General features: G+C 42.2%; 1 protein-coding gene across 2 annotated transcripts; it reads left to right on the top strand.

The window, feature by feature from the left end:
* Positions 1 to 98: 98 nt before the first annotated feature.
* iqce (IQ motif containing E) lies at positions 99 to 24478 on the top strand. Of its 2 annotated transcripts, none has more exons than XM_061680381.1 (22): positions 99 to 256; positions 2942 to 3075; positions 5252 to 5293; positions 5379 to 5418; positions 5500 to 5640; positions 6755 to 6838; positions 6930 to 6979; positions 7360 to 7473; positions 8413 to 8463; positions 8568 to 8638; positions 8706 to 8778; positions 8870 to 8910; positions 10062 to 10213; positions 11214 to 11269; positions 15032 to 15291; positions 15368 to 15433; positions 16458 to 16565; positions 16643 to 16729; positions 19132 to 19318; positions 21930 to 22051; positions 22126 to 22280; positions 23848 to 24478. In XM_061680381.1, exons 2-22 carry the CDS (start codon positions 3025 to 3027, stop codon positions 23964 to 23966), a joined length of 2070 nt encoding a protein of 689 aa, XP_061536365.1. In that variant the 5' UTR covers positions 99 to 256; positions 2942 to 3024; the 3' UTR covers positions 23967 to 24478. The 2 variants fall into 2 exon arrangements, with proteins under 2 accessions (XP_061536365.1, XP_061536364.1); XM_061680380.1 differs by having other exon boundaries at positions 99 to 402.
* Positions 24479 to 25167: the final 689 nt, after the last annotated feature.

Raw genomic sequence — 25167 nt, 5'->3', positions numbered from 1 at the left:
TATCTACACACTAGGACTCAAAGGTTTGACATTAGCATTGCGTGTTAATACTTTTATTCTCCAGGCGCGGTTGTTTCGTTTCCGGTTTACTCGCCGATTTTCCCGTGCATCTTTCTCCGCTCGCCTGGTTGCTAGACGACCCGATGTGAAACAAGTAACCTCTTCGTCGAGACAAGAACAAGTAACCGTAACTTGGAGACGCGATGTCGCCAGCACACCGGCAGCGCCTGACCGGAGAACGCGGACGTGACGCCAAGTAAGCGGGGACGGCCGGTCGGTCTGCCAGTGCTAATGCTAATGCTAATCCCGACGCTGCAGTCCATTTAAAGGGAATGGCTAAACGTTAGCCATGCTACTGAACTGTTATGAGATTAAACAAGAAAATGAAGACTACCAACGAAGGTATAGTCAACCTTTCTTTTAAAATATTTTTTTTACAACACAATGTCAAAACTATCACCTGTAGACAACAAAAGATAAGAAACAAATCAGTGTGATGTCAGAAAGTGACGTCATGTTTGCTCTGACCTTCTTTCGCCATATAACCGTGACGTCACATCGCTTCCGGGTGGCAACAGTTCAAGTATTCTCATAGTCAACAAGCCCATAGCGTGTCATTTGTCCAAGGCTGATTGATTGAGAAACCTGAGGAAATGGCTTGAATGATGATGATTTTAGGCATCTTCTCGTAGTTTGAAAATGTGTGTAGCGTCAGTCGAAAATATGTTACGTGAGGTAAATTGCTTGGGAGGCAGAATGACGACCATAGTTTACATTTCAATGGGTAACTTCATTCAAAAAATACATGTCTGGGAAATTAGGACATAGTTAACATGATCATTGACTTTTCTGTTGCACGGATTAATGGCAGACTTTTTTTTAAAGGTCCCATTCCATCAAAATTCAAAAGTTTCCAGTTTTGTGAATAACATAGGTCAAGATGAGTCTGAGCTGGTTAAGTTTAACATCTATGCGGTTTGTCGACTGAATACAATAGCCTTTTAGCACAGAGCCTCTTGCAAAACCAGTGGATTTGAAATCGCCGACATTTCACCAATTAATATTCAAGTACCGGCCCACTTCATGGTTGCTAGCCTCCCAATCATCTCACGAAAAATGGCTGAGTGACAACGCGGCTGTGTCATGTGCAAAGCTTAAACTTCGCATCACCTGCCAAATTTAGAGGAGTTGAGGAATAAATTGCATCGATTTATATTGGAGAAGGCGGCACGGTGGACGACTGGTAAGAGCGTCAGCCTCACAGTTCTGAGGACCCGGGTTCAATCCCCGGCCCCGACTGTGTGGAGTTTGCATGTTCTCCCCGTGCCTGCGTGGGTTTTCTCCGGGCACTCCAGTTTCCCCCCACATCCCAAAAACATGCATAAATTGGAGACTCTAAATTGCCCGTAGGTGTGACTGTGAGTGCGAATGGTTGTTTGTTTGTATGTGCCCTGCGATTGGCTGGCAACCAGTTCAGGGTGTACCCCGCCTCCTGCCCGATGACAGCTGGGATAGGCTCCAGCACGCCCGCGACCCTAGTGAGGAGAAGCGGCTCAGAAAATGGATGGATGTATGTATATTGGAGAAATTCTTAAGCATTTCAGAAGCAGAATTGTACTGTGTTTGGGCGCATTTCCGAGTTTGGAGAGAGCGATGCAGCTGGGCTGCCGCCACCAAACCATGTAAATACAACCAAACAAAAAGACTAAATAGAATAGCTTGAAAAAGGGCATCCTGGGAATTATTAACCCAAATTATTTTGCAAACCAGATTAAAAAGATGATTAAAAAACAACATATTGATGGCAGGCGGCACGGTGGACGACTGGTTAGAGCGTCAGCCTCACAGTTCTGAGGACGCAGGTTCAATCCCCGGCCCCGCCTGTGTGGAGTTTGCATGTTCTCCCCGTGCCTGCGTGGGTTTTCTCCGGGCACTCCGGTTTCCTCCCACATCCCAAAAACATGCATTAATTGGAGACTCTAAATTGCCCGTAGGCATGACTGTGAGTGCGAATGGTTGTTTGTTTCTATGTGCCCCGCGATTGGCTGGCAATCAGTTCAGGGTGTACCCCGCTTCCTGCCCGATGACAGCTGGGATAGGCTCCAGCACGCCCGCGACCCTCGTGAGGAGAAGCGGCTCAGAAAATGGATGGATGGATGGATATTGATGGCATTGGACCTTTAAAGCTCTAATGGTAGCGTGCTTCAGAGCTGATGTTAGCTTGCAAGCTGGCCATGATGTTTTGCAAAATTACTTAAGACTACCCGACCAAAGATTCAATACATACCTGTGAGAAAATGTCTTCCACAAACCTGATGATGGAGGTTTGTTTCCAGTTTGACCCTTTAAAAGTGGCGACGATGCCTCCAGGCAGTCTTGCAATCTTATTTGTATGACTATTGACAGCACTCAATTGATCCTCCTCACCCACAGGTTTTGGTGGCTTAATTTTGATTATTTTTTTTAAGGAAATTGAAACGGAAAAAACCCGAAACTTTCTGGGCAATATCTGGTGAAACAAGCCCAAATGAAGCACGTTTTTCCCCATCGTTTTTAGTTCAGCTCAACGGTAGTCAGTCGCGTCTATTTTTGACTCAATATACCTGTTGAAATCTAAATTACGAGAACCTCTCATGGCGTTTTTGTTTCAACTGACGCTTTAGTTAAGTGGCAGAGAAGAAGACTACCTGTACCATACCATCAAGAAAATCTGTCATTCAAGCAAATTATTCTGTTTTTCAATCACTCTGCCTTGGTCAAATGATATGAAGCGGTTTGTTTACTAGTGTGCCATCGTTAAGATTCGGCTTTTGCCACCCGGAAGAATACGTGACGTCATCGTAAACTGACGTATAATTTTTTTCTGGGTTTATGTTGGGGTGCACCATTTGTATAAAAGGTCGTTCCGATGCCTTATTGTCACCCTGTATGTCTGCGGCAGTCCACTCCTCATATCTCCAGTCCACGCGAGCGCCGCCACAGGCTGACATGTCCGCCTAACGCGCACCCTCGTCGGCCGCCAACATGTCAGCGGGGGCGAGCGACATCCCGACGGATGAAGACTGCGAGATGTTGGTGAGTTAGTATGTTGTTTCATGATGCTCCACTCAACCACCTCAACTGTGTACTTAACCTCGCCTATTTGCACTCTCACCTACTTGCGATTTTTTTCTGTGGAACCTTAATCACAGTTTCCCTGGCTAAAATAATCACTTTTTTTGTGAAGTATTTACATGCATTTTTTAAAAATCATATACATTGCTAACTTCCATCCATTCCACCTCAGCCGCTTCTCACGAGGGTCGCGGGCGTGCTGTAGCCTATCCCAGCTATCATCGGGCAGGAGGCAGGGTACACCCTGAACTGGTTACCAGCCAATCGCAGGGCACATACAAACAAACAACCATTTGTACTCGCGTTCACACCAAGGGGCAATTTAGAGTCTCCAATTTATGCATGTTTCTGGGATGTGGGAGGAAACCAGAGGGCCTGGAGAAAACCCACGCAGGCACGGGGAGAACATGCAAACTCCACACAGGTGGGGCGGGGATTGAACCCCAGTCCCAAGAACTGTGAGGCTGACGCTCTAACCAGTCGTCCATCGTGCCGCCATTGCTAACTTGACTTATACATTTCCCCAAATTTTCGAGATTTTCAAGTGTTTTCGCTTTGTGGTGCGAGCAAAATTTTATTTCTGAGTGAGCTTTTTTTTCTAGCCCTGACTCTTATTTTGTCCTCCCTGAGTGTGCTGTGTGCACTTTGGACGCAAGGAGTTCTTCAAAAAAGAGGCCAAATGTGCTTGCTTCAACTTGTCTTTCCACCCCTAGTTAAAGTTTAATGTAAAACTAAAACATAAAGAGAATTTCACTTTGCATATCTATGCAGCAATGCATAGAGACAGACTACAGTATATACTGTAACAATAACCACAGGCATATATTTGCTATGCTCTGCAAAAAATGACTAATATTGATGCAGGTTAGTTGCTATGGTCTTCCTGTTCCATGATGAAGTCTACGTATGTTTTCTGTTTGTGATATATTGCCCCTTGGTGGACAAGGCGCAGACACCAGGAAGAGCAGCACAAACCCCACTGAATTAAAGCAAAAAATGTTGCTAAAACCGTTTAATTAATTACATTCTATTTAATCATGTTATTACTACAGTATATGTTTTTACACTGTACAATACTATAGAATACTGTTTTTCTTATTAAAAAACATGTTACAAAATGTGTGCTTTCGGGGGGGCTGGGACAGATTAATAGCATTTCCATTCATTTCAATGGGGAAAGTTGATGTAAGCCGCGAACATGGTCACGGAACAAATCCATCCATCCATTTTCCGAGCCGCTTATCCTCACAAGGGTCGCGGGAGTGCTGGAGCCTATCCCAGCTATCTTCGGACAGGAGGTGGGTTACACCCTGAACTGGTTGCCAGCCAATCACGGGGCACATTTAAACAAACAACCATTCACACTCACATTCGACTTCCGGGCAATTTAGAGTCTTCAATTAACCTGCCATGCATGTTTTTGGGATGTGGGAGGAAACCGGAGAGCCCGGAGAAAACCCACGCAGGCACAGGGAGAACATGCAAACTGCACACAGGCGGGGCCGGGATTTGAACCCCAGTCCTCAGAACTGTGAGGCAGACGCTCTAACCAGTCGTTCACCGTGCCGGTCACTGAATAAATGAAACTCATAAATCAAAGTACTAATGTATTATACACTAAATTTCATCCATCCATTTTCTGAGCCGCTTCTCCTCACTAGGGTCGCGGGCGTGCTGTAGCCTATCCCAGCTGTCATCGCGCAGGAGGCGGGGTACACCCTGAACTGGTTGCCAGCCAATCGCAGGGCACATACAAACAAACAACCATTCACACTCACAGTCACATCTACGGGCAATTTTAGAGTCACCAATTAATGCATCTTTTTGGCATATGGGAAGAAACCGGAGTGCCCGCAGAAAACCCACGCAGGAACATGCAAACTCCACACAGGCGGGGCCGGAGATTGAACCCGGGTCCTCAGAACTGTGAGGCCACCATGCCGCTATACACTTAATTACAAAATAAAAATATAGGAACCCTTTTTAATATTGAATTAAAAAGAAGTGCATGTATGCTCTCATCCATCCATTGTGTGTGACTGGTGTTTTTTTGTGGGGTTATTCCCACGTTATGTATTGCCGCACCACTGATTATGCTGAAGATGCTGCTACTAATGCACTTCTCTTTGCAATTCAGCCCGACAATGGCTTCTCGTACTCTGGTGATTATTTGAAAAAGGTAAAGCACATAATTCACAATGTAATTCCTCTTTATATGCAAATGTATCATTTCAATTCATTCTTGTGCTGTTGGTTTCGTTCAGACACCAAAGAAGAAACCAGGGAAGCCGCCTCATGCTCTCAGTGAGTCCTCTTCCACTTTATTTTTTTTTTAACTAGAATGTAAACTGAAAATGTAGCGAATTTCCACGCTTTCTCACGCAGGGTCCCCATACCTTTCCAGCCTGAACGTGAACCCCAGGAAAGCAGCGGTGTCGGCCTGGAAGCTGCCGAGGACGTCCCTCTGCGACACTCCCGGCGGGGAGACTGGCTCGGCTCGCTTCACGTCCCTCAGCAACCATCACGGTAAATGTTCACAACACCAGTGGAGCTCCCACGGCGGGACTTGCACCCTCTTTCTTTGTTGTTTGTGTTGCCAGTCACGATGATGACACAGTAGTCTTATTTTAAACTGCAACTTTAGGGGATATTTATGATAGTCTTGTTTTAACCCATGCAACTTTTGGAGGATTTACAGTGGTCTTTTTTAACCTTTGCTACTTTTGGGGAATTTTCGGTCGTCGTACTTTAACTTGCACAATTTTAGGTGGATTTACGGTAGTCGTATTTCAACCTGCACAACTTTTGGGAGATTTATGGTAGTCTTATAGTGATCAACCTCTTTGGGATTTATGGTAGTAGTAATTTAACCTGAGCAACCTTTCTGTGATTTATGTTTGGTTTATTTTAAATGGAGCAACTTTTGGGGGGAATTTACAGTAGTCTTATTTCAACATGCAGGCCTGTTGGGGTATTTATGGTAGTCTTTTATTTTTAATCGGTGCAACCTTTGAGTGATTTATGGTACTTTTATTTCAGCTGTGCAGCTTTTGGTGGATTTATTTTAAATGAAGAAACTTTATGGGGATTTAAAGGAGTCTTGTTTACACTTGTGCCACTTTTGGGGATTGACCGGGGTTCAATCCTCGGCCCCACCTGTGTGGAGTTTGCATGTTCTCCCCGTGGCTGCGTGGGTTTTCTCCGGGCACTCCGGTTTCCTCACACATCCCAAAAACACGCATTAATTGGAGACTCTAAATTGCCCGTAGGTGTGACTGTGAGTGCGAATGGTTGTTTGTTTGTATGTGCCCTGCGATTGGCTGTCAACCAGTTCAGGGTGTACCCCGCCTCCTGCCCGATGATAGCTGGGATAGGCTCCAGCACACCCGCGACCCTAGTGAGGAGAAGCGGCTCAGCAAATGGATGGCTGGATGGATGTTTTCACCCTCCCAATTTTTTGGGGATTTATGATCGTCTTATTTTAACCTGCTACACTTTTGGGAAATTTATGGTAGTCTTATTTTAACATGCAACTTTTTGGGCCCCTACTGGTTATTCCACATTAACCTGAGGTAATGTTCAAGGATTTACGATAGTCCAAACCGCCACAACTTTTCTTCATCCTTTTGTTATTTTTTAGATCTAAGATTGGAGTGGGACATGACACCAGAGTTTCCAAGGCACACCTTGGCCACCAGGCAACATCATCACACGGCTCCCAACGGTAAGCGGAGGCCTCGGTCCGTTGGGAAGCGTGAGCGGTCGCGACTGTGTGCGATATGAGTCCCTTCATTTTTGCCCTGGCTTCCTTACAGCTGCCAGAGAGAAGGAGGAAATGCATAATGAGATCACGCTCCTTAAGAAGGTAAAACTCACATATTTGGGGTGAAATTTTAATGAACTCTATTGCCTTACACGGCAAAGAAAGGACAGGGAAAAAGACTCTCTTTCATGTAGAGATCCCGCAAAATTAGCGCTTCAGAAGATGTAACAGCCGTGAAAAGCACATGCTAATAGGATGTGGTTTTGCACTTCCCCTAATGCTAAATTAATGAGTGGTTGTTTTCTCGACCACTTTATTAGGTACACTTCCGCTATTTAATGAGATTCAACTTAACGCTCTGCTGACACTTCATTTTTTTGTAATTATTTTGGTCACCTTATTTGTTAAAAACATTTGAGGCACACCTGTCAGTACAATTCTGTGTGTGTCTGATATAACTTGTCACCATTGATGGCCTGCAGAGTCTCCAAGAGCAGAAGTCTGACAACCAGAAGATGAAAGTAAAACTTCGGCGTCTGGAGGAGGACAACGCGAAAAGAGAGAAGCAGCTGGAGGAACTCCTGGATCCCACGAATGTAATTGCATTTTTAGGTGCAGTTTTTGGAACAAAATCAGTTGCTTAGAACGTAAAAACTGGAGTCTACTGTAGTATTATTTTGACATGCGTAACCTTTGGGGATTTACAGTAGTGTCGTTTTAATCTGTGCAATTTTGGGGGCGCGGGGATGATTTACGGTATCTTTTTTTTTTTTTTAGATGGGCAACTTCTTGGGGATTCATGATAGTTTTTTCTTAACCTGTGCATCTTTTGGGGAATTTATGGGAGTCTTATTTTTAAAATATCAACTTTTGGTGGGGTTTACGGTAGTCACATTTTAACCTGCACAACTGTTTTGAGTTTTACACTAATGTTATTTTAACATTTGCAACTTTCTGGGAATTTAAGTTGATCTTATTTTTAGCTGCGCAACGTCTTGGAGATTTACATTATTTTTATTTTAACGTGGGAATGTTGGTGTGATTTACTGTATGGTAGTATAATTTTAACCGGATCAATTTATATGGGTTTTACGGTACTGTTATTTTAACTTGCACAACTTTTGGTGAACTTAATCTAGTCTTATTTTACCCTGTGCAAGTTTTGGGGTTTTACGGTAGTTTAGTTTTAAACTAAGCAACTTTTGGGGATTTTATGGTTGTCTTATTTCAACATTTGCAACTTTGGGCGGCATTTACAGTGTTCTTAGTTTTAGCTGCGCAACTTTATTTATTATAGATTTACAATGGTATTATTTTAACATGCGCTACTTTGGCGGGATTTATGGTAGTCCTGTTTTAAACTAAGCAGTTTTTGGGCGTTTTATTGTAGTATTATTTTAATTTGTGCAATTAAATGGGATTTTGTCTTTTTTCTACCTGGGGCATTTTGGGGGTAGTCTCACTTGTAACTAAAATTTCATTTATCACAAAGAGACGTAATAGAGTGGCAAGCCTTTTAACGCATCTCTCCACAGAGGTCCGAGTACATTCGCAGCTTGGTTGACAAGAAGCATGAGGGCAGTGTGGTGAGTGTAATGTGTGGAAATTGGCTTATTTTTTTTTTTTTTTTTTTTTTTTTTTTTTTGTAATTAAAATGAATCCTAAATCAAAATGGAGTCCATGCACGCAGGTGGCAAACGGGCTGAAGCAGAGAATACTGAAGCTGGAGCAGCAGTGTCGAGAGAGGGAGAACGCCATCGGGTAATGTCTTACGGCACTTGCTTTTTTTATGCTAATATTAAGAACAATATTACATTTTATACCCCAGTAACCTGCAGAGTGAGTTGAGGGCCACCAACCTCCAGGAGATGAGGATGACTGTGAAGAACTATTTTGAAGAGGTAAATAGAAATGGCCTCTGTCACACACAATATGGATAAAAGTATTGGGACACATTAATGCATCGATGGGACATGACTCTTCATCTTTCAGATCCAGAGACTGAAGTTGCTTTTGGAAGATTCAGAGAAGAGGTTTGCCTCCTGTATAACACCATAATGCTACTTTAGTGTGCTTTTGTTATTGCAAGCATAAAACATCATTAACTTAGACTAAAATACAGTAAAACTACTCGCTCTTTAGTGGTAAAAGATAAAATGGGTGGCTGATGGCAAATGTCACACTTTTTGACATTCTTAACTGTCATACATACTGTGGGTGGGTGTTTAGTTACCTGCAGAGAGCACTGGGCATTTATTAGACAATTGCTATTACTTACAATTCATTGTGAGTCCTTGAGTTAGCTTAATCTTTATAATAATATTTAATAATTATCAACACTATTTTAGAAATCATAATTAAAGATTTTAATAATATATTTGCTAATATATTATTATGATTATTATTATGCAGAATTTCATGGGGTGTGCTTATAGAATTGTTACCATCACTGAAGTTATTCATTTTTTTAAATATACAACCTTTATGGGGATTTCTTATTGTTTATTTCTTATTTTCCATATGGTTTGTTGTTTTTGATGCCAATTGTGCTTACATTCAAATATAAAGATTTACTTTCATTTCCCAATTAGTAAAGAACATCAATATCATTTGTTTCAATTATTTCTAATATAAATTAGGATTTTATTACCAATTGAAAAACAATTAACAATTTTTAATTTAAATTTTTAATGGTGTTTATTGGTTTTAAATTACACATTTTCAGTGTTCCCCCAAAATAACTTAAGATGTAGAAACAAAATCAATAAGATAAAATATCAAACAATTACTTAGCTAATATAACTGAACAGATGTACCTGAAACAAGGTGATAAAAATACTTCAAAAAACAATATAAAGTTGAATAATTAGGTCTTAAAACTATGATGTGCAAAAGGTTCAATTAAAAAAAAAAAAAGTTAAATAATCTGGACAAACATTGAATTGCCCTGTCTAATAGAAAACAGTACTCTGTCACCATTTTGTGGCATCTATCGACAATTCTAAACCATTTTAGGGGTGGGGGGTGGGGGGGTCATCAATTACCCGTGGGCTTTTGCCAGACCCCCATAAATAGCAAGGGGACATGATCATGAAATAAATTATTTATATAAAAATTAGTCATAATGAATGAATTCAATTGAAATTGGTCCTCTATTGCCTGTTTTTTTCCTTTTTTATTTCAGTGGCATGTCAGAGAGTAGAGTGTTCCGTAGGCAGCAGAAGGCGCTAAGTTCCACCGTGCTGCGTCTGTCCGAGGACCTCAAGCAGCTGCAGCTGGACAATGCCTCGCTGAGGGAGGAGCTGGACACAGAGAGCCCCGCCTCTGGCATCAAAGGTTTTCACACATTCAATAAAATGGACGCTGTAACATCATACATGAAGGAGTTCCGTTCTATGTGGTGGATTTTTTCGCTGCACACTTCATCTTGTAATTCTACACTCCATTTGTAATTCTACAATTCATACTTATTCAGTACAAATCAAGAATACCATATGCAGGGGTGGGCAAACATTTTATTTTTTAAAAGGAATGAGCTTAAAAAAAAGAAGAAAAAAAGTAAAATATTGACCAATTATTTAATAAAATCAATGTGTATTAAAAAATGCCAGGATAAAATACTTGAAGTCATTTCTCATTCATGATATATATATGTTTATATATAATTTTTTAACTATGTAATTTAAATTAAAATAACCAATTATTACATATGTACACTTTCATTTGACAAATATTATATTATTTATAAATCAATTGACCAATTAAGAGTTCATGATAATATTAATGAATAATTCATCCTCATATTTTAATTCAGTTATTTATATTTGTTACCATGACAACTAGGTACAGAGGAAGGTGCATGTACATCCAATAATATATAAGCTCTGTTTAGCTTTGTCCATCAAAGTGTTTTGCATGTACCGTAGTCCAGTTGTCGCTTGAAAATGGCTAAATCATGGGTATAGGAAGAAACTCGTGTGGGGGCGAGATTATGTAAAGTAGCCATGCTGTTATGTTACAATACGGCAAAATTCAGAACAGCTTGCTCATCTTTGGAAATAGCTGGCTAGCATAAGATGTATTTACTTAGTTTAATTTGTCACTTCACGGGTAGACAAGCACGCCAGAGACCCAACTATTTCTATACAAGATACTGTATTAAAACATTTTCATTTTAGTCAATATGTCCCTTTAAAACATTACTTTGGAAGTCCCGGAACAGATCATGTTCGACTTGAGAGGTTCAGCTGTATGTTATGAATTGCTCTAAATAATAATCTTTGTTAATATTGATAAAATGCGTGTGTGTGTGTGTGTGTGTGTGTGTGTGTTGTAGGTTACAAAGAGTGGAGCAAATACAGGCTCTTGAGGAGACTGCTTGAACTGGAGAAGGTGAGTTGGAACTGTCATTAAAAATATACTTTATTCAAACAGGCAATTTACCTAAAACATTTTGACTGAAATAAAAAAAAGTATATAATCACAAATACCTTTTCAAAATTATCTATAAATGTAATGTTTAATTAGGGAAAAGAAGTGGGGAAAGGTTGGTTTGGAAGCCAATTTTTGTTTAAGGTATCGATGACCCACACGCCACTCAATAGCGCAGGGCTCACCTTTTAAAGCCACAAAGTTGCAAAGTCATAGATATTATCAAAGGCCAAACAAGAGGCATATGATGACATGTATGCCAGGTTGGACACTAAAGAAGGAGAAAAAGATCTATACAGGTTGGCCAGACACAGGGATAGAGATGGGAAGGATGTGCAGCAGGTTAGGGTGAATAAGGATAGAGATGGAAATGTGTGGACTGGTGCCGGTAGTGTGCTGGATAGATGGAAAGAATACTTCGAGGAATTGATGACTGAGGAAAATGAGAGAGAAGGGAGAGTAGAAGAGGCAAATGTGGTGGACCAGGAAGTGGCAATGATTAGTAAAGGGGAAGTTAGAAAGGCACTAAAGAGGATGAAGAACTAGCAGGTGAGAGAGGAAATGGAGGAAAAATGTGCTGGTGCCCATTTTAAGAACAATGGTGATGTGTAGAGCTGTGGGAACTATGGAGGAATAAAGTTGATAAGCCACACAATGAAGTTATGGGAAAGAGTAGTGGAGGCTAGACTCAGGACAGATCAGAATCAGAATCAGAATCATCTTTATTTGCCAAGTATGTCCATAACACACAAGGAATTTGTCTCCGGTAGTTGGAGCCGCTCTAGTACAACAGACAGTCAATTTACAGAAAACTTTGGGGACATAAAGACATTGACAAAAAACAATTGTGCAAAAAGATGCAGAGTCCTCTAGCACTTAGAGCAGTTCGAATTACTAATATTGCAATAGTCTGGTGCAATGACCATTGTGCAAAGGGCGCTGAGACTTCAAGGACAGTATGCGGTTTAAAGTGACGAGTAGTGCGATCATCTGGGACAATGTTGGTTGTGCAAATGTTACAGATACTCCTCAATCAGTGTGCAAATGGAGCAGATGCTACTCTGGCATGAGTGGCCAGTATATGCAAATAGTGCAGCATGTGAGTGCATGTGAGTATTTGCAAGCAAAAGTATGGTTTCATGCCTAGAAGGAGTACCACAGATGCATTTCTGCCCATCAAGTTCTTGATACAACCCCAATTCCAATGAAGTTGGAATGTTGTGTTAAACGTAAATAAAAACAGAATACAATGATTTCAAAAATATAAATATCTTGTCTTTGTAGTGTATTCAATTAAATATAGGTGGAACGTGATTTGCAAATCATTGTATACTGTTTTTATTTATGTTTAACACAATGTCACAACTTCATTGGAATTGGGGTTTTAGAAAAGTAAAAGAAGGTCAGAAGGAGCTACATTGTGTCTACGTAGATCTAGAGAAAGCTCTGTGACAGTAGCCACAGAGGAACTGTGGTACTGCATGAGGAAGTCTGGAGTGGAAGTATTTTGGAATTATACAGGACATATATGAGGGCAGCAGAATAGTGGTAAGGTGTGCTGGTAGTGTGACCGAGGAATTTATGGTGGAGGTGGGACTGCATCAAGGATCAGCCCTGAGCCCCTTCCTGTTTGCAGTGGTGATGGATAGGCTGACAGATGAGGTGAGACTGGAATCCCCATGGACCATGATGTTCGCAGATGACATAGTGATCTGCTGTGAAAGCAGGGGACAGGTGGAGGAACAGTTAGAAAGATGGAGGCATGCACTGGAAATGAGAGGAATGAAGATTAGCCAAAGTAAAACAATATATGTGCATAAATGAGAGGGTTGGCGGGGGAAGAGTGAGGCTAAAAGGAGAAGAGATAGCAACTTTAAATACTTGGGGTCAACAGTCCAGCGCTCTGGTGAGTGTGGTAAGGAAGTGCAGAAATGGATCCAAGCAGGTTGGAAAGGGTGGAGGAATGTGTCAGGTATGACAGAAGAGTTTCTGCTAGGATGAAGGGCAAAGTTTATTAGACAGTGGTGAGGCCAGCCATGATGTACGGATTAGAGACAGTGGCACTGAAGAGACAACAGGAAACAGAGCTGGAAGTGGCGGAAATGAAGATGTTGAGGTTCGGTCTCTGAGTGACCAGGTTGGCTAAAATTAGAAATGAGCTCATCAGAGGGACAGCCAAGGTTAGATGTTTTGGAGACAAAGTTAGAGAGAACAGACTTCGATGGTTTGGACAGATCCAGAGGAGGGATAGTGAGTATATTGGTAGAAGGATGCTGAGGATGAGGAAACTGCCAGGCAAGAGAGCGAGAGCAAGATTAAATCGAACTTTGATAGATGTAGTGAGGGAAGACATGAGGGCAGTTGGTGTTTGAGAGGAGGATGCAGGAGATGGCTTCCATGGCTTACATGGAAAAGGATGACACGCTGTGGCAACCCCTAACGGGACAAGCTGAAGGGAAAAGAAGATAATCGGTGGAATAATCCATCTGAAAAATATTTGATTGCTTTTCCAGTTTATGTCCTCTAAGTGAAAATGAAATGTTCCTGTTGGAGAGAATATCTGTTTTGCCCTGTTGAAACATCTGCCCTCTGCAACATCGCATGGACATTGGGGACAGTGCCTCTGGATTGGCAGACTGGGGTGGTGGTCCCCCTTTTTAAGAACGGGGACCGGAGGGTGTGTTCCAACTACAGGGGGATCACACTCCTCAGCTTCCCTGGTAAGGTCTATTCAGGGATGCTGGAGAGGAGGGTCCGTCTGGAAGTCGAATCTCAGATTCAGGAGGAGCAGTGTGGTTTTCGTCCTGGCCATGGAACACAGGACCAGCTCTACACCCTCGGCAGGGTCCTCGAGGGTGCATGGGAGTTCGCCCAACCAGTCTACATGTGTTTTGTGGACTTGGAGAAGGCGTTCGACCGTGTCCCTTGGAGAGTCCTGTTGGGGGGTGCTTCGGGAGTATGGGGTACCGAACGCCCTGATACGGGCTGTTCGATCCCTATACGACCAGAGTCAGAGTTTGGTCCGCATATCTGGCAGTAAGTCGGACTCGTTCCCGGTGAGGGTTGGACTCCGCCAAGGCTGGCGGAGTCCAACGATTCTGTTCATAACTTTTATGGACAGAATTTCAAGGCACAGCCGAGGCGTGGAGGGGGTCCGGTTTGGTGGCCTCAGTATTGCATCTCTGCTTTTTGCAGATGATGTGGTTCTGTTGGATTCATCAAGCTGTGATCTCCAACTCTCACTGGAGCAGTTCGCAGCCGAGTGTGAAGCGGCTGGGATGAGTTTCCTCCGCAGGGTGTCCTGGCTCTCCCTTAGAGATAGGGTGAGAAGCTCGGTCATCCGGGAGGATCTCAGAGTAGAGTCGCTGCTCTTCCACATCGAGAAGAGCCAGATGAGGTGGCTGAGGCATCTGATTTGGATCCCTCCGGGACGCCTCCACGGTAAGGTGTTCCAAGCATGTCCCACCGGGAGGAGACCCTGGGGACAACCCAGGACACGCTGGAGAGACTATGTCTTTCAGCTGCCCTGGAAACGCCTCGGGATCCCCCCGGAAGAGCTGGACGAAGTGGCTGGGGAGGGGGAAGTCTGGGCGTCCCTGCTAAAACTACTGCCCCCGCGACCTGACCTCGGATAAGCGGTAGAAAATGGATGGATGGCCTGTTGAAACAATAATACAGCTTTGTGTGCATTGTGTGACATCATCACCCACTCTGTCCAATCAGAGGCTGGAAGAGAGAAACGCATTGAAAGCAAGAAATCGATTGGAGCAGGCGTGTCAGACCACGCCCACCAACTTTGTGCACCGCGGTGTTCAGACCATGCCACGTCAGCTTCTGGACCTGGCAGTCCAGACCACGCCCATGGACAGCGTGGACGCGGGAACGGAGACCGCAGATGAGGACGACGTGTCGGCCCTGCGAGGACGTGTGGAACTACTGGAGGCGGAGACAATGCAGTTGCAGGAGACGCTGACCAATAAAGAGTGAGTGAGGTCGTCGACGCCAGTGTCTTGTCGGTTGTCCTCCTCCGTGTTGAACGTGTGATGATTGTTTTTGCAGCGAGGAAGTGAGACGGCTGATGACTCAACAGGAAGAAGCGGAGGAAAAGTCACGACGGCAGCACCAGTATGTTGAATATGTGCACACACATCTAACATTAGCATTTCTTATAGACCTGCACAGTCTAATTAGAGCCAATGACTTCTTGTACAATTACTACTACAACTATTATTTCTATGTCTTTGACTATTACTACTTATACTACTAAAACTATTACTTCTATGTATTTTACTATCACTACTACTACTACTACTAGGGATGGGCGAGTACCAGTAGAAGGTATCAGGCCGATAGTAGCCTAATTCAAGGTATCAGGCACTCGTGAAGTTTGCCGATACCAGACCCCGATACTTGGGCAAAAACAAATCTGACATTGTGTAAATCCTCCTCACCAGTAGTTGGCACTACCCTGCGTCAGTTTCACAACTTAGTGAGTCATCGTGTGTGTCAGAAAGAAAGAGGTATTTGTTCACTATTATCTGTCATTGTGTTAATTAAAATTTGATGTATAAAAAGTACTTGTGGTATCGGTCCTTTGTATTGATGAGTACTCAAGTGAATACTCACATTGGTATTGGTCTGAAAATAAGTGGAATTGAATATCCCTAACTACTACTATAACTACATAACTATTACTACTACTATCACTCCAACTACTACGATAACTCCAACTACTACTATTACTACTGCTAGTACTATTGCTAATATTACTACCACTGTAACAATTTCTACTGCTACTACTACTATTAATACACCCAATATTAGTACCACTATTACTATATTACTATTACCACTGCCACTACAACTACTAGTACTACTGTTGTTACTGCGACCACGAGTGCTACTATTACTACCGGTAATACTTGTTATACTTCTACTCTTGGTCCCACCATTACTACGAGGAATCATCAATAGTATTAGCTAGCACGCCAGCCTAATGCTGGCCTTACACTTAATGATTTTCACAGTCACCGACTAAGAACTGAAAGTCTGAAGGAAATTTCAGGAGATTTACTATTACTATTAACACGCTAAAGCTGCTGCGTTATTATTTCAGTGGTGAGGTTAACGTGTGTATTGTTGTCCGCAGCGATGAAGTGGGTGAGTTGAGGAAGGAAAAAGAAGAGCTCGAAAAGCGACTGGAACGCTGGAGAAGGGAGCAGACGAGCGAGCGAGAACTAGAGCAAAGGCGACACCAGTACGTCGGATGTCGTACGCGTCATACGTGCCGTCAGCTTGTCCTCCATTTGGATAGTGTGTGCTTGCCTTTTGCAGGGAAGAAGTGGAACAGCTGAGGAGCGAAAAAGAAAAAGAGGTTGAACAATGGCGTTGCCAACTAGAAATAGAGCAACGGCAGTACGAGTAGGTTTTGTATTTGGACACCTTAATACCTTGTATACAAATAGTGTCTGAAAAAGTGCTTTGTGTTATGCAATTTGTTCACTGTGTGCGCCATGAAGTATTGTGTATGAAGAGCTGCCTCCGCAAATGAAAATGCTTCTTTTGTTTTTACGGGCGCTTGCTTTTTTCTCCCCCACATTTTGAGCTTTGCTTCCGCAAGTGGAAGCCGCTCGGCTAGTTTCAACGCCTAGCTTCCGGTCGTTATGGTAACAAAAGCTGTACTCGCTATCAGCCCAGCAGTGTATGGGGTGGCGTTCACCATCACTCATTTGCGAGAGACAAGCCCGCCCCCTCAAAATACGTTAAATTCAGCACGACAAGAATTAGGGTGTGTAAAAGTACTAAAAAAAAATTTTATCCTTGGTTGTAGTTTGATAAAAGTGTGTGTGTGTGTTGAGTATATAATTATCATGACCAGAAAGGTTCCATGCTGTCAAAATCCATTTTTCCACTGTATGAAGTACTGTATAACAGGTCAAAAATGATTCTGTGAGATGGTTTAAATTTGGACATATATGAGGTTTGTCGATTGAATGCAAAAGCCAATAAACGTCATAAGGCTTGCAAAACGACAGTAGATAAGTTACTTCTTATTCAAGTACCTGCCCATTTTGTGATTACTGCCTATCCATTCATCTCGGAAAAAATGGCTGAGCGACAGCGTCTTGTGCAAAGCTTAAACTTTACATCACCTGTCAAACGCAGAGGAGTTGAGGAATAAATGGCTTTAATTTATCTTGGTAGAAATTCCCCAAGCATTTCAGAACTACAATTGTGCTGTGTTCGGGCCCATTTCGTGGAAGATGACTTCGTAAACTGAAGCTTCCACACACACTTGGAAGTGCATTAACGGGTTTTGAGCGACCGACTTAGCCGAGTGGCCGCTACCAAGCCATACAAAAAAATGGGTACACAGCGGAACTCAGCATTTTTTGGCACGAAAAGTAACTGGTGGCACTGGTGATTACTTTTTATTTTATTTTATTTTTTTAATGGACGAAACCAAATGCTATAAAACGTTGATTCCTTTCCTTACCCACCGATGAGGCACAAGGTTAGTGTTTGTGAATTTTGCCCCAATTCAATGTGATGTAAATTTGCTACAGTGAAGTTTTGGCTCAATGTTAAGCTTTTTTTTTTTCTGTCATCGGCTCCTATTTTGGTTTGAGTACTAAAATAAACGCTAAAAACTATCAGTGCAAAAGTGCAACCAACCGTGTAACTTGTTAGCTGTCTCTATGTTGGCAAAGACGTATTTTATTGTTTCACTTATTTGACTGAGAGTTGACTTCACTGAAGCTCCGCGCTGTGTAGGCTGAGGCTCGGAGCGCGTCAATATAATTTGCACAATATAATCTTAATTTGCACAATATAATCTTATTCCAAGTGTTGCACTTCATTTTAACAAAGTTAAGACACACTTTTGTTGGCCGCCGCCGTTGGGCACAAGCATGTCTTCGTGTGCGTTCTTCGTTGGTTTTCGCCGCTTCTTCGTTGATATTTGCCACTTCTTCTTCGGGGTCGTCGGAGTAGGTATCGTAACTGGAAACTGAATTTTTTTAATTTGAATGATTCCGGGCGAACCGGAACGTTAGTCCCAGTTCCAATCGGTTCTCGATTCTCGATGCCCTACACTATTCATAACGTATGTAATTTTGGGTGAAATAGCGAAGCTTGCAGTCATTGTCGCCAAAATATACGCGAGCGATGCATGTACCGCGCTGGTTACATCGTGAATGGGAGCGGCGGACGAGCCTCCAAATAACCCCCCCTTTTTTTTCCCACCCACGTCTCCTCTCTGTAGCAATCTGATTCTTCCTTGATTGCTCCTCTATCTCTATATATCTTTATGGTTTTATAACAGTGATAAAGTACAATATCAGTTGTGCGGGTGTGAGTTGCCAAGTGTCATTTCAGCTCACGTTCCCTTAGTAGTGGGCGAGCAATCCAACGCTTGGTGAATTGTGCTTCACAGTGATAGTAAGACCCAACATCGAAGGATCTAACGCAGTGTCGCTATGAACGCTTGGCTGCCACAAGACTGTCGCTCAGAAATTGTGAGGACCAATCTTTTTTTCATATTTATATTAAGGAAAACAGTGATCCAATCTAAGCAAAGCTTATTTACATATCAAATATTAATGAGAAATCCAGCCAGCCGTCTTAATTGCCAGGCGAAAAGACCCACTAGAATTTCTTGAAAAAGTGCATCCTGGGCATTTCCTACCCAAATTGTCCTGTAAACCCAATAAAAGGAAATCAAAGATAAGGAAAAAACAACAAAGAGTTTTGATGGCATTGCACCTTTAAAAACCATTAGTGTGAAACACTGGATTTATTGCGCTTCTATTGGTGTTTCTCAGACAGGAGCTGAGGCAGCTGGGGACACTAGTCCAAACTCTAAAGGAGGAAAGAAATGATCCCTGTGATGCTGGCACAGTTCAGGACGAGGCGGACGAAGATGACGATGATAAAGAAGAGGAAGAGGAACATGAACGTCTGAAGCCAGATCCAGACATCCATACAAACAAGAGGAAGTACAAAAGTCAGGTATGTAACCTGACTCTTGACGCTTGGCAATGCTGAAATGATCCAATTTCACTTCTTTGTTCCAAAAATTATGTGTGTGGTACAGATATTGTATTTGTGTTCATCTAGTTATGCTAGAGATGTATCGTGAAGAACAATTAAATGCTTCCACTAGATGGCTGAAGGTATAATTAACCAGAAATGTGCTAACATGTAACATTTGTGTATCACTGTCAGATATTTTACAGTCAATTATTCTATTGATTATGCCATCTATTAATCTGATAACTGGATATAATGTATTTTGTATTAAATTTTATTGCGAATCCCCCCCCCCCCCCCGCCCCCCAGATTACTGTCGATTAGTTGATTATTATTGTTTATTTGGTATTTTTTTCATGATAAACAGAACCAAATAAATGACAATCAATCAATCAATATCACACGAGAGGGAGTGATGTTGTTCTCACCAACCTTTTCGAACCTGAGAGCTACTTCTACTACGTGATTAATTCGAAGTTATTTTATATGTTCAAAAATGTAACTATGAGTCTAACTTTTTCAAAATCTCAGACAAATTAATAGATTACACCACAAGGTGGCGCTGCGAGGAAACTATGGAAAATAATGTCATTTGCCCTGTACCCATGCCCCTCCCTCTGGGACTGGTGGAGGGACTCTATGTGCGGGCACAGCAACTCCATAGACCAGTTAACTAACATGCATGTGATAGGATTCACTAATAAGTTCCATAGACATGCTATAGACTTTAATTGCTTGTGCTGGGACCACTAATAATAACACAGGTTATATTAACATATCAACTCACAGGTTCTCACAGGTGTTTAGACAATATAAAAGCATCCCACCACACCACGCATCAGTAGCGCTCCTTTGCTCATTTCCCACATCCTGTCCTGCCATTTTCGGTCCACTCTCATCTTGTCCGATTGGTTAGTTGTTGCATGTCCTCACCAGGTGTCCCTCCCGTCCACAAATAAGAAGATGATTTGACTTTTGTAACGTGACTTATGGTCACATATCTACACTAATTATTGCTCTGCGTTGTTTCGCACCCATATTCCCCTTGTCCGTTCTGTCCCTTTGTCTGTCCCCTAAAACCTTTTTCTGTCCGGCTGCATTTTAAATAAACATCATAATATGCATCCATCCATTTTCTGAGCCGCTTCTCCTCACAAGGGTCGCGGGCGTGCTGGAGCCTATCCCAGCTGTCATCGGGCAGGAGGCGGGGTACACCCTGAACTGGTTGCCAGCCAATCGCAGGGCACAAACATACAAACAAACAACCATTCGCACTCACAGTCACACCTACGGGAAATTTAGAGTCACCAATTAATGCATGTTTTTGGGATGTGGGAGGAAACCAGAGTGCCCGGAGAAAACCCACGCAGGCACGGGGAGAACATGCAAACTCCACACAGGCGGGACCGGGGATTGAACCCAGGTCCTCAGAACTGTGAGGCTGACGCTCTAACCAGTCGTCCACTGTGCCGCCTAACATCATAATAATAAAAAAATAAAATAAAAATAATAAAAAATAAGCAGAGGGAGTATTTCAAACTACCCTCTTGCACAGCAAAACTGTACCATCAAAAAAGGCATAATCCGGGGGAATCCGACCTCTGACATTACTTGCCAGTACGGCCACCATGAAGAAAATTCATACATGCAAATCAATCGCCTTTCGGTGAAATTCGCTGCTTTGAATTCAAAATAGGCCATTTACGTGAATCGTATAGATCTCATGAGTTTTTACTCGGGGGGCGGGGACTGTGCTCTCGGAACTTGCTTTGGGTAAGTCACAGGAGTTGACGAGACCAGAAAAAACACTCCCCCTGGTTCTACTGCTAAGAAGTAACGGTACTTTTACCCTGTTATAATGATCAAAATGTCGCTCGCTTCTTTTATTTATCAATTATTGCTTATTTATCAACTATTTCGTGCGCGAGACTACCACTTCGACTTCCGCATGGGGCGCTGTTTGCGCCAATCCAATTTAAGTGCGACTGACGTTTAAGTCGAGTTCACCAATCAAACGACACAAGAAAGTCACTTGACCTCACACAACGTCTTCTATTTACCTTCCCGGGCATAGGTATTAACACTACGGCAGTCCGGCTGATTGTCGTGCCTACGTGGCGGCCATGTTGGGAAGGTCGTCGTTACTATGAAGGTTGTGCAATTGAACAGTATGCAGAATTGTTTTTATCCAATTACAAAATATACTGCAGTAACTGTCCCGCATTAATGTTCTTGACAAAATTTTTAAAAATATGGAAATTCAGTCAAATTTGGACAAATTGTTCTGCAAGTGAATTTCTTTAGGTTGGTTATGATTCAGGTACGGTTTGTCCCATAACATGTCAGAAAATAGGGGAAAATGTTGATCATTGTTTTCCAAAGTCAAAGCAGATGTTTGCAAATGTTTTATTTTGAATAAACACGGAAGATAATCAGTCTGCATTCAGAATATCTACTGTTCAGAGGCTGAAATTAGAGGATGCGGGCAATCTTAAGTTAAACAATGGATCGCAACGATTAATCAATTATCAAAAAAGTTGTCGATTAATTGTTGCACCTCTAATGTCAATAAAAACTGTTTTTTCCAAAGGCTCTTCAGGTTGGGGATCGCACCAATCTGCTGGATGGAGGAGCCCTGGATGAGTTCTCCTTGGTCAGCATCCAGGCTGCGTTCAGGGGCCACCTGGCTCGCACTCAACACATCGCTCAGAGGTGACACACCTGCACACTCCTGAATAAACACTCATTCCCTTTTATTTTACAACAAAGTCCTGTGTGTGTTACAGCTCAGGGTCCTTTACATGTGTAAACCATTTGCCAAGGGGAGCGTCATCAGAGTTTGAAAACAACACAACTGCTGCATCAGCTAAAAGGAGGTCGGACGAGGAGGAAGCGCCGCGGCCTGTCTCCAGGACTCATCGATCGCTAACGTCTTCTAAAGGTTAGAGGGAGAAAATTACCATTTGCGTCTGATGAATGCAGTTGCGCATGTCCATGGGTCGCTTTCTGTGGGTGCTTGATTGGAGCGAATGAGATCCCGAGTCACGCAGGCAGGTAGATGAGTTTGCTACGTACCATTTTCCACTGTACTAAAACTGACAGGATGTACGAAAACGTCGACATAATTAGTTTGAAAAAAATCATCAACATATAGGAGAAAACATTTAAAATACTGCACAGGTAGTAATATTACTAAGAAGTAAGTGATTATAATCATACATGTTATCTATAGCTAAAAAAACATGAGGTTAAAAAAATCCAATAAAAATAATTTCCATGAAAAAGATTAATAAAACCATATAAATTGCAGGAAATTATTATTATTATTTTTTTTTAAAGATGTCACCAAATAATTTTCACTCCAATGAGTGCTACAAGTTAAGGTCCATTCCTAAAAATACCAAAATAATCAATACTACTAATAAAAATGAAAATGCCGTTTTCAAAGCAGAGTTCCCCATATTGCTAATATCTTCTGGCTGTTTTTGAATATTCTGACTGAGACTTTGACTTTTCAAGACCCACAGAATATTGTCTTCTGTGACGATATAAGCACCAAACCTACCTAAAAAAAAGAGCCGACTCTCTTCTTTCACCAGAAACATAGGTTTCCAATGTCAATAAAAGGTTGGATTCCAGTTGACATGTATAAACTTCCACAACATTCATCCATCCATCCATTTTCTGAGCCGCTTCTCCTCACTAGGGTCGCGGGCGTGCTGGAGCTTATCCCAGCTATCATCGGGCAGGAGGTGGGGTACACCCTAAACTGGTTGCTAGCCAATCGCAGGGCATGTACAAATCAACAACCATTCGCACTCACATTCACACCTACGGGCAATTTAGAGACCCCAATTGATGCATGTTTTTGGGATGTGGGAGGAAACCGGAGTGCCCGGAGAGAACCCACGCAGGCACGGGGAGAACATGCAAACCCCCCCCACGCAGGCGGGGCCGAGGATTGAACCCCGGTCCTCAGAACTGTGAGGCTGACGCTCTAACCAGTCCCTACCGTGCCACTCCACAGCATTCAATGAGTTTAAAAAAATCATGAGAATTTGCAAAAATAAAATGAACATAGAATGGAACAGGTAAATAATTGTGGTTAATGGGGAAATTATTATTATTATTTTTGCATTGTTAAGGCTACATTTCCACTGTGTTCCCGGCGTTCACCGGAGCCCTGTTTGCCCGAAACGTTAACTCGCCGTGACGTTTATGGCCCTAGCAAAGTCGAATAAAGTTTGCCTTCCGGGCCTGGCTCCAGAGTCGGCGTCAGCGTGGGCAGGACATGTATACTGCCGCTCAATGAATGTTTAATAATATCAGTTTTCTGTCAACAGCTAATTTACGAATCTATTTTTCGTAGAAAAAGAAAGAACCTATCATTCACATATATGTTGCCACTTGTGACCTGAAACGGGGTCACTGAGAACATTGTGTGAACTTGTGTTCCATTCGTCATTTACGTTTTTCAATCTGCTTTGTCTCTGGTTTAACCCAATCAGCGCTGGATGCGGGAGACCTTGACGCCTATTCGGAGGACTTGGACATCTCTGACGATTCGGACGACATCATCGTGGCCGAGTCTTACCCTCGTAGAAACAGAGAGGCTAGGATCTTGTGACTGCAAAGAGACGATGACAGGCTTGGGAAAGCCTGGATTATATTGCGTCGTATGTATGGACCGTAAATTAATTGCTGGACTTCCTGTCGACAGTGGAACACATGAAATCCGTCATTCCTGCCGCCAAAGTGCCTACAGACGTGGAGGTTCCGCTAGCTGATAGCAATAAAAATGTTATTTTCCTTGTACTGAGTATGAGCCGCACTGGAAAAATGTTTGAAAAGTGACATGTTTTTAAAAGCCTTATTTACACTAATACATTATTCTACTTCAGACAGAGAACAGTTACTTCGGGGCTATCTTTTTGTAACTTTTGAAATGAGTTTCCATGTTTTTTAAATAGGGATTTCCATCAGATTTCAATTTAGGGATGCTATCGAATAAAATACATGTCACCCCTTCCTGGAAAATTGGAAATGTTTTCCTTTAAAAAAAAAAAAAATGCTAAAGTCAAGAGTACTGTTGTCAGGGTAGTACTCTTTTGATGTTCTTACGTACATTGAAATCCAAAGTAGAGCCTTTCTTAATGCTGCATGATTTTGATGTGATTTAAATATATATATTTTTAAAGGAAATGAAGTTTTTTAAAGATGTTTTTTTTTTCAATTAAAACTGATTTTTTTTTTTATGAAAAAGTTTTTTTCTTTTTAAGAAGGTAAAAAAAATCTAACGACTATTTTTCTTTTTAAGAAAGAGATTTTAATGTCTCATTTTTTGAGACAGCAAATTCCCCCCCCAAAACCTCCCCTCACTGGCCTTGAATCTAGTTGGCGACATCTACTGGAGACGAGAGTAGAGACTATCTGTCACCAAGAAGTCACAGTAAATTCAAACACATTTTTTTTCGGTGACGTTTTGGAAACTCCCTGATTTGGCAGATTGGGGGTATCTGCGACATCTCTGAGACCCGCTGGAGACTGAGGAGACATGTTGGAGACGTCTCCGCTACTTCACGACGACTGCCAGGCGAATGTCCCCGTGAGACGTCAGCCTAGTGAGAGCGCGAAAGCAATATGTTCTCTTGCAGTCTCTGCCAGTGAGATAGGCCCTAAAGAAAGACAGCTGAATGATTTTTTTTTTTGTTTTACTTTTTATAAAGACAAAAACTTAGTTTTCCTTTTAAGATAATATTGATTTCTTTTTTCGCTTTTAAGAAACTTGTTAAAAATAATTTCCAGACAAAATTGAATGATTGTGTATT

Source organism: Phycodurus eques, chromosome 6 (assembly GCF_024500275.1).
Source record: "Phycodurus eques isolate BA_2022a chromosome 6, UOR_Pequ_1.1, whole genome shotgun sequence".
NCBI classification, from domain to species: domain Eukaryota; kingdom Metazoa; phylum Chordata; class Actinopteri; order Syngnathiformes; family Syngnathidae; genus Phycodurus; species Phycodurus eques.
The sequence above is the reverse complement of the archived record's forward strand: the minus strand, read 5'-3'. Positions and strand labels throughout refer to the sequence as shown.

Bases quoted from the DNA above. Each gene is read 5' to 3' on its own strand.
- iqce (XM_061680381.1), top strand. From the start codon at position 3,025: ATGTCAGCGGGGGCGAGCGACATCCCGACGGATGAAGACTGCGAGATG. The intron at 11,270-15,031 runs GTGAGTTGGAAC...CTGTCCAATCAG, and splicing joins GACTGCTTGAACTGGAGAAG to AGGCTGGAAGAGAGAAACGC. The intron at 16,730-19,131 runs GTAGGTTTTGTA...GGTGTTTCTCAG, and splicing joins ATAGAGCAACGGCAGTACGA to ACAGGAGCTGAGGCAGCTGG.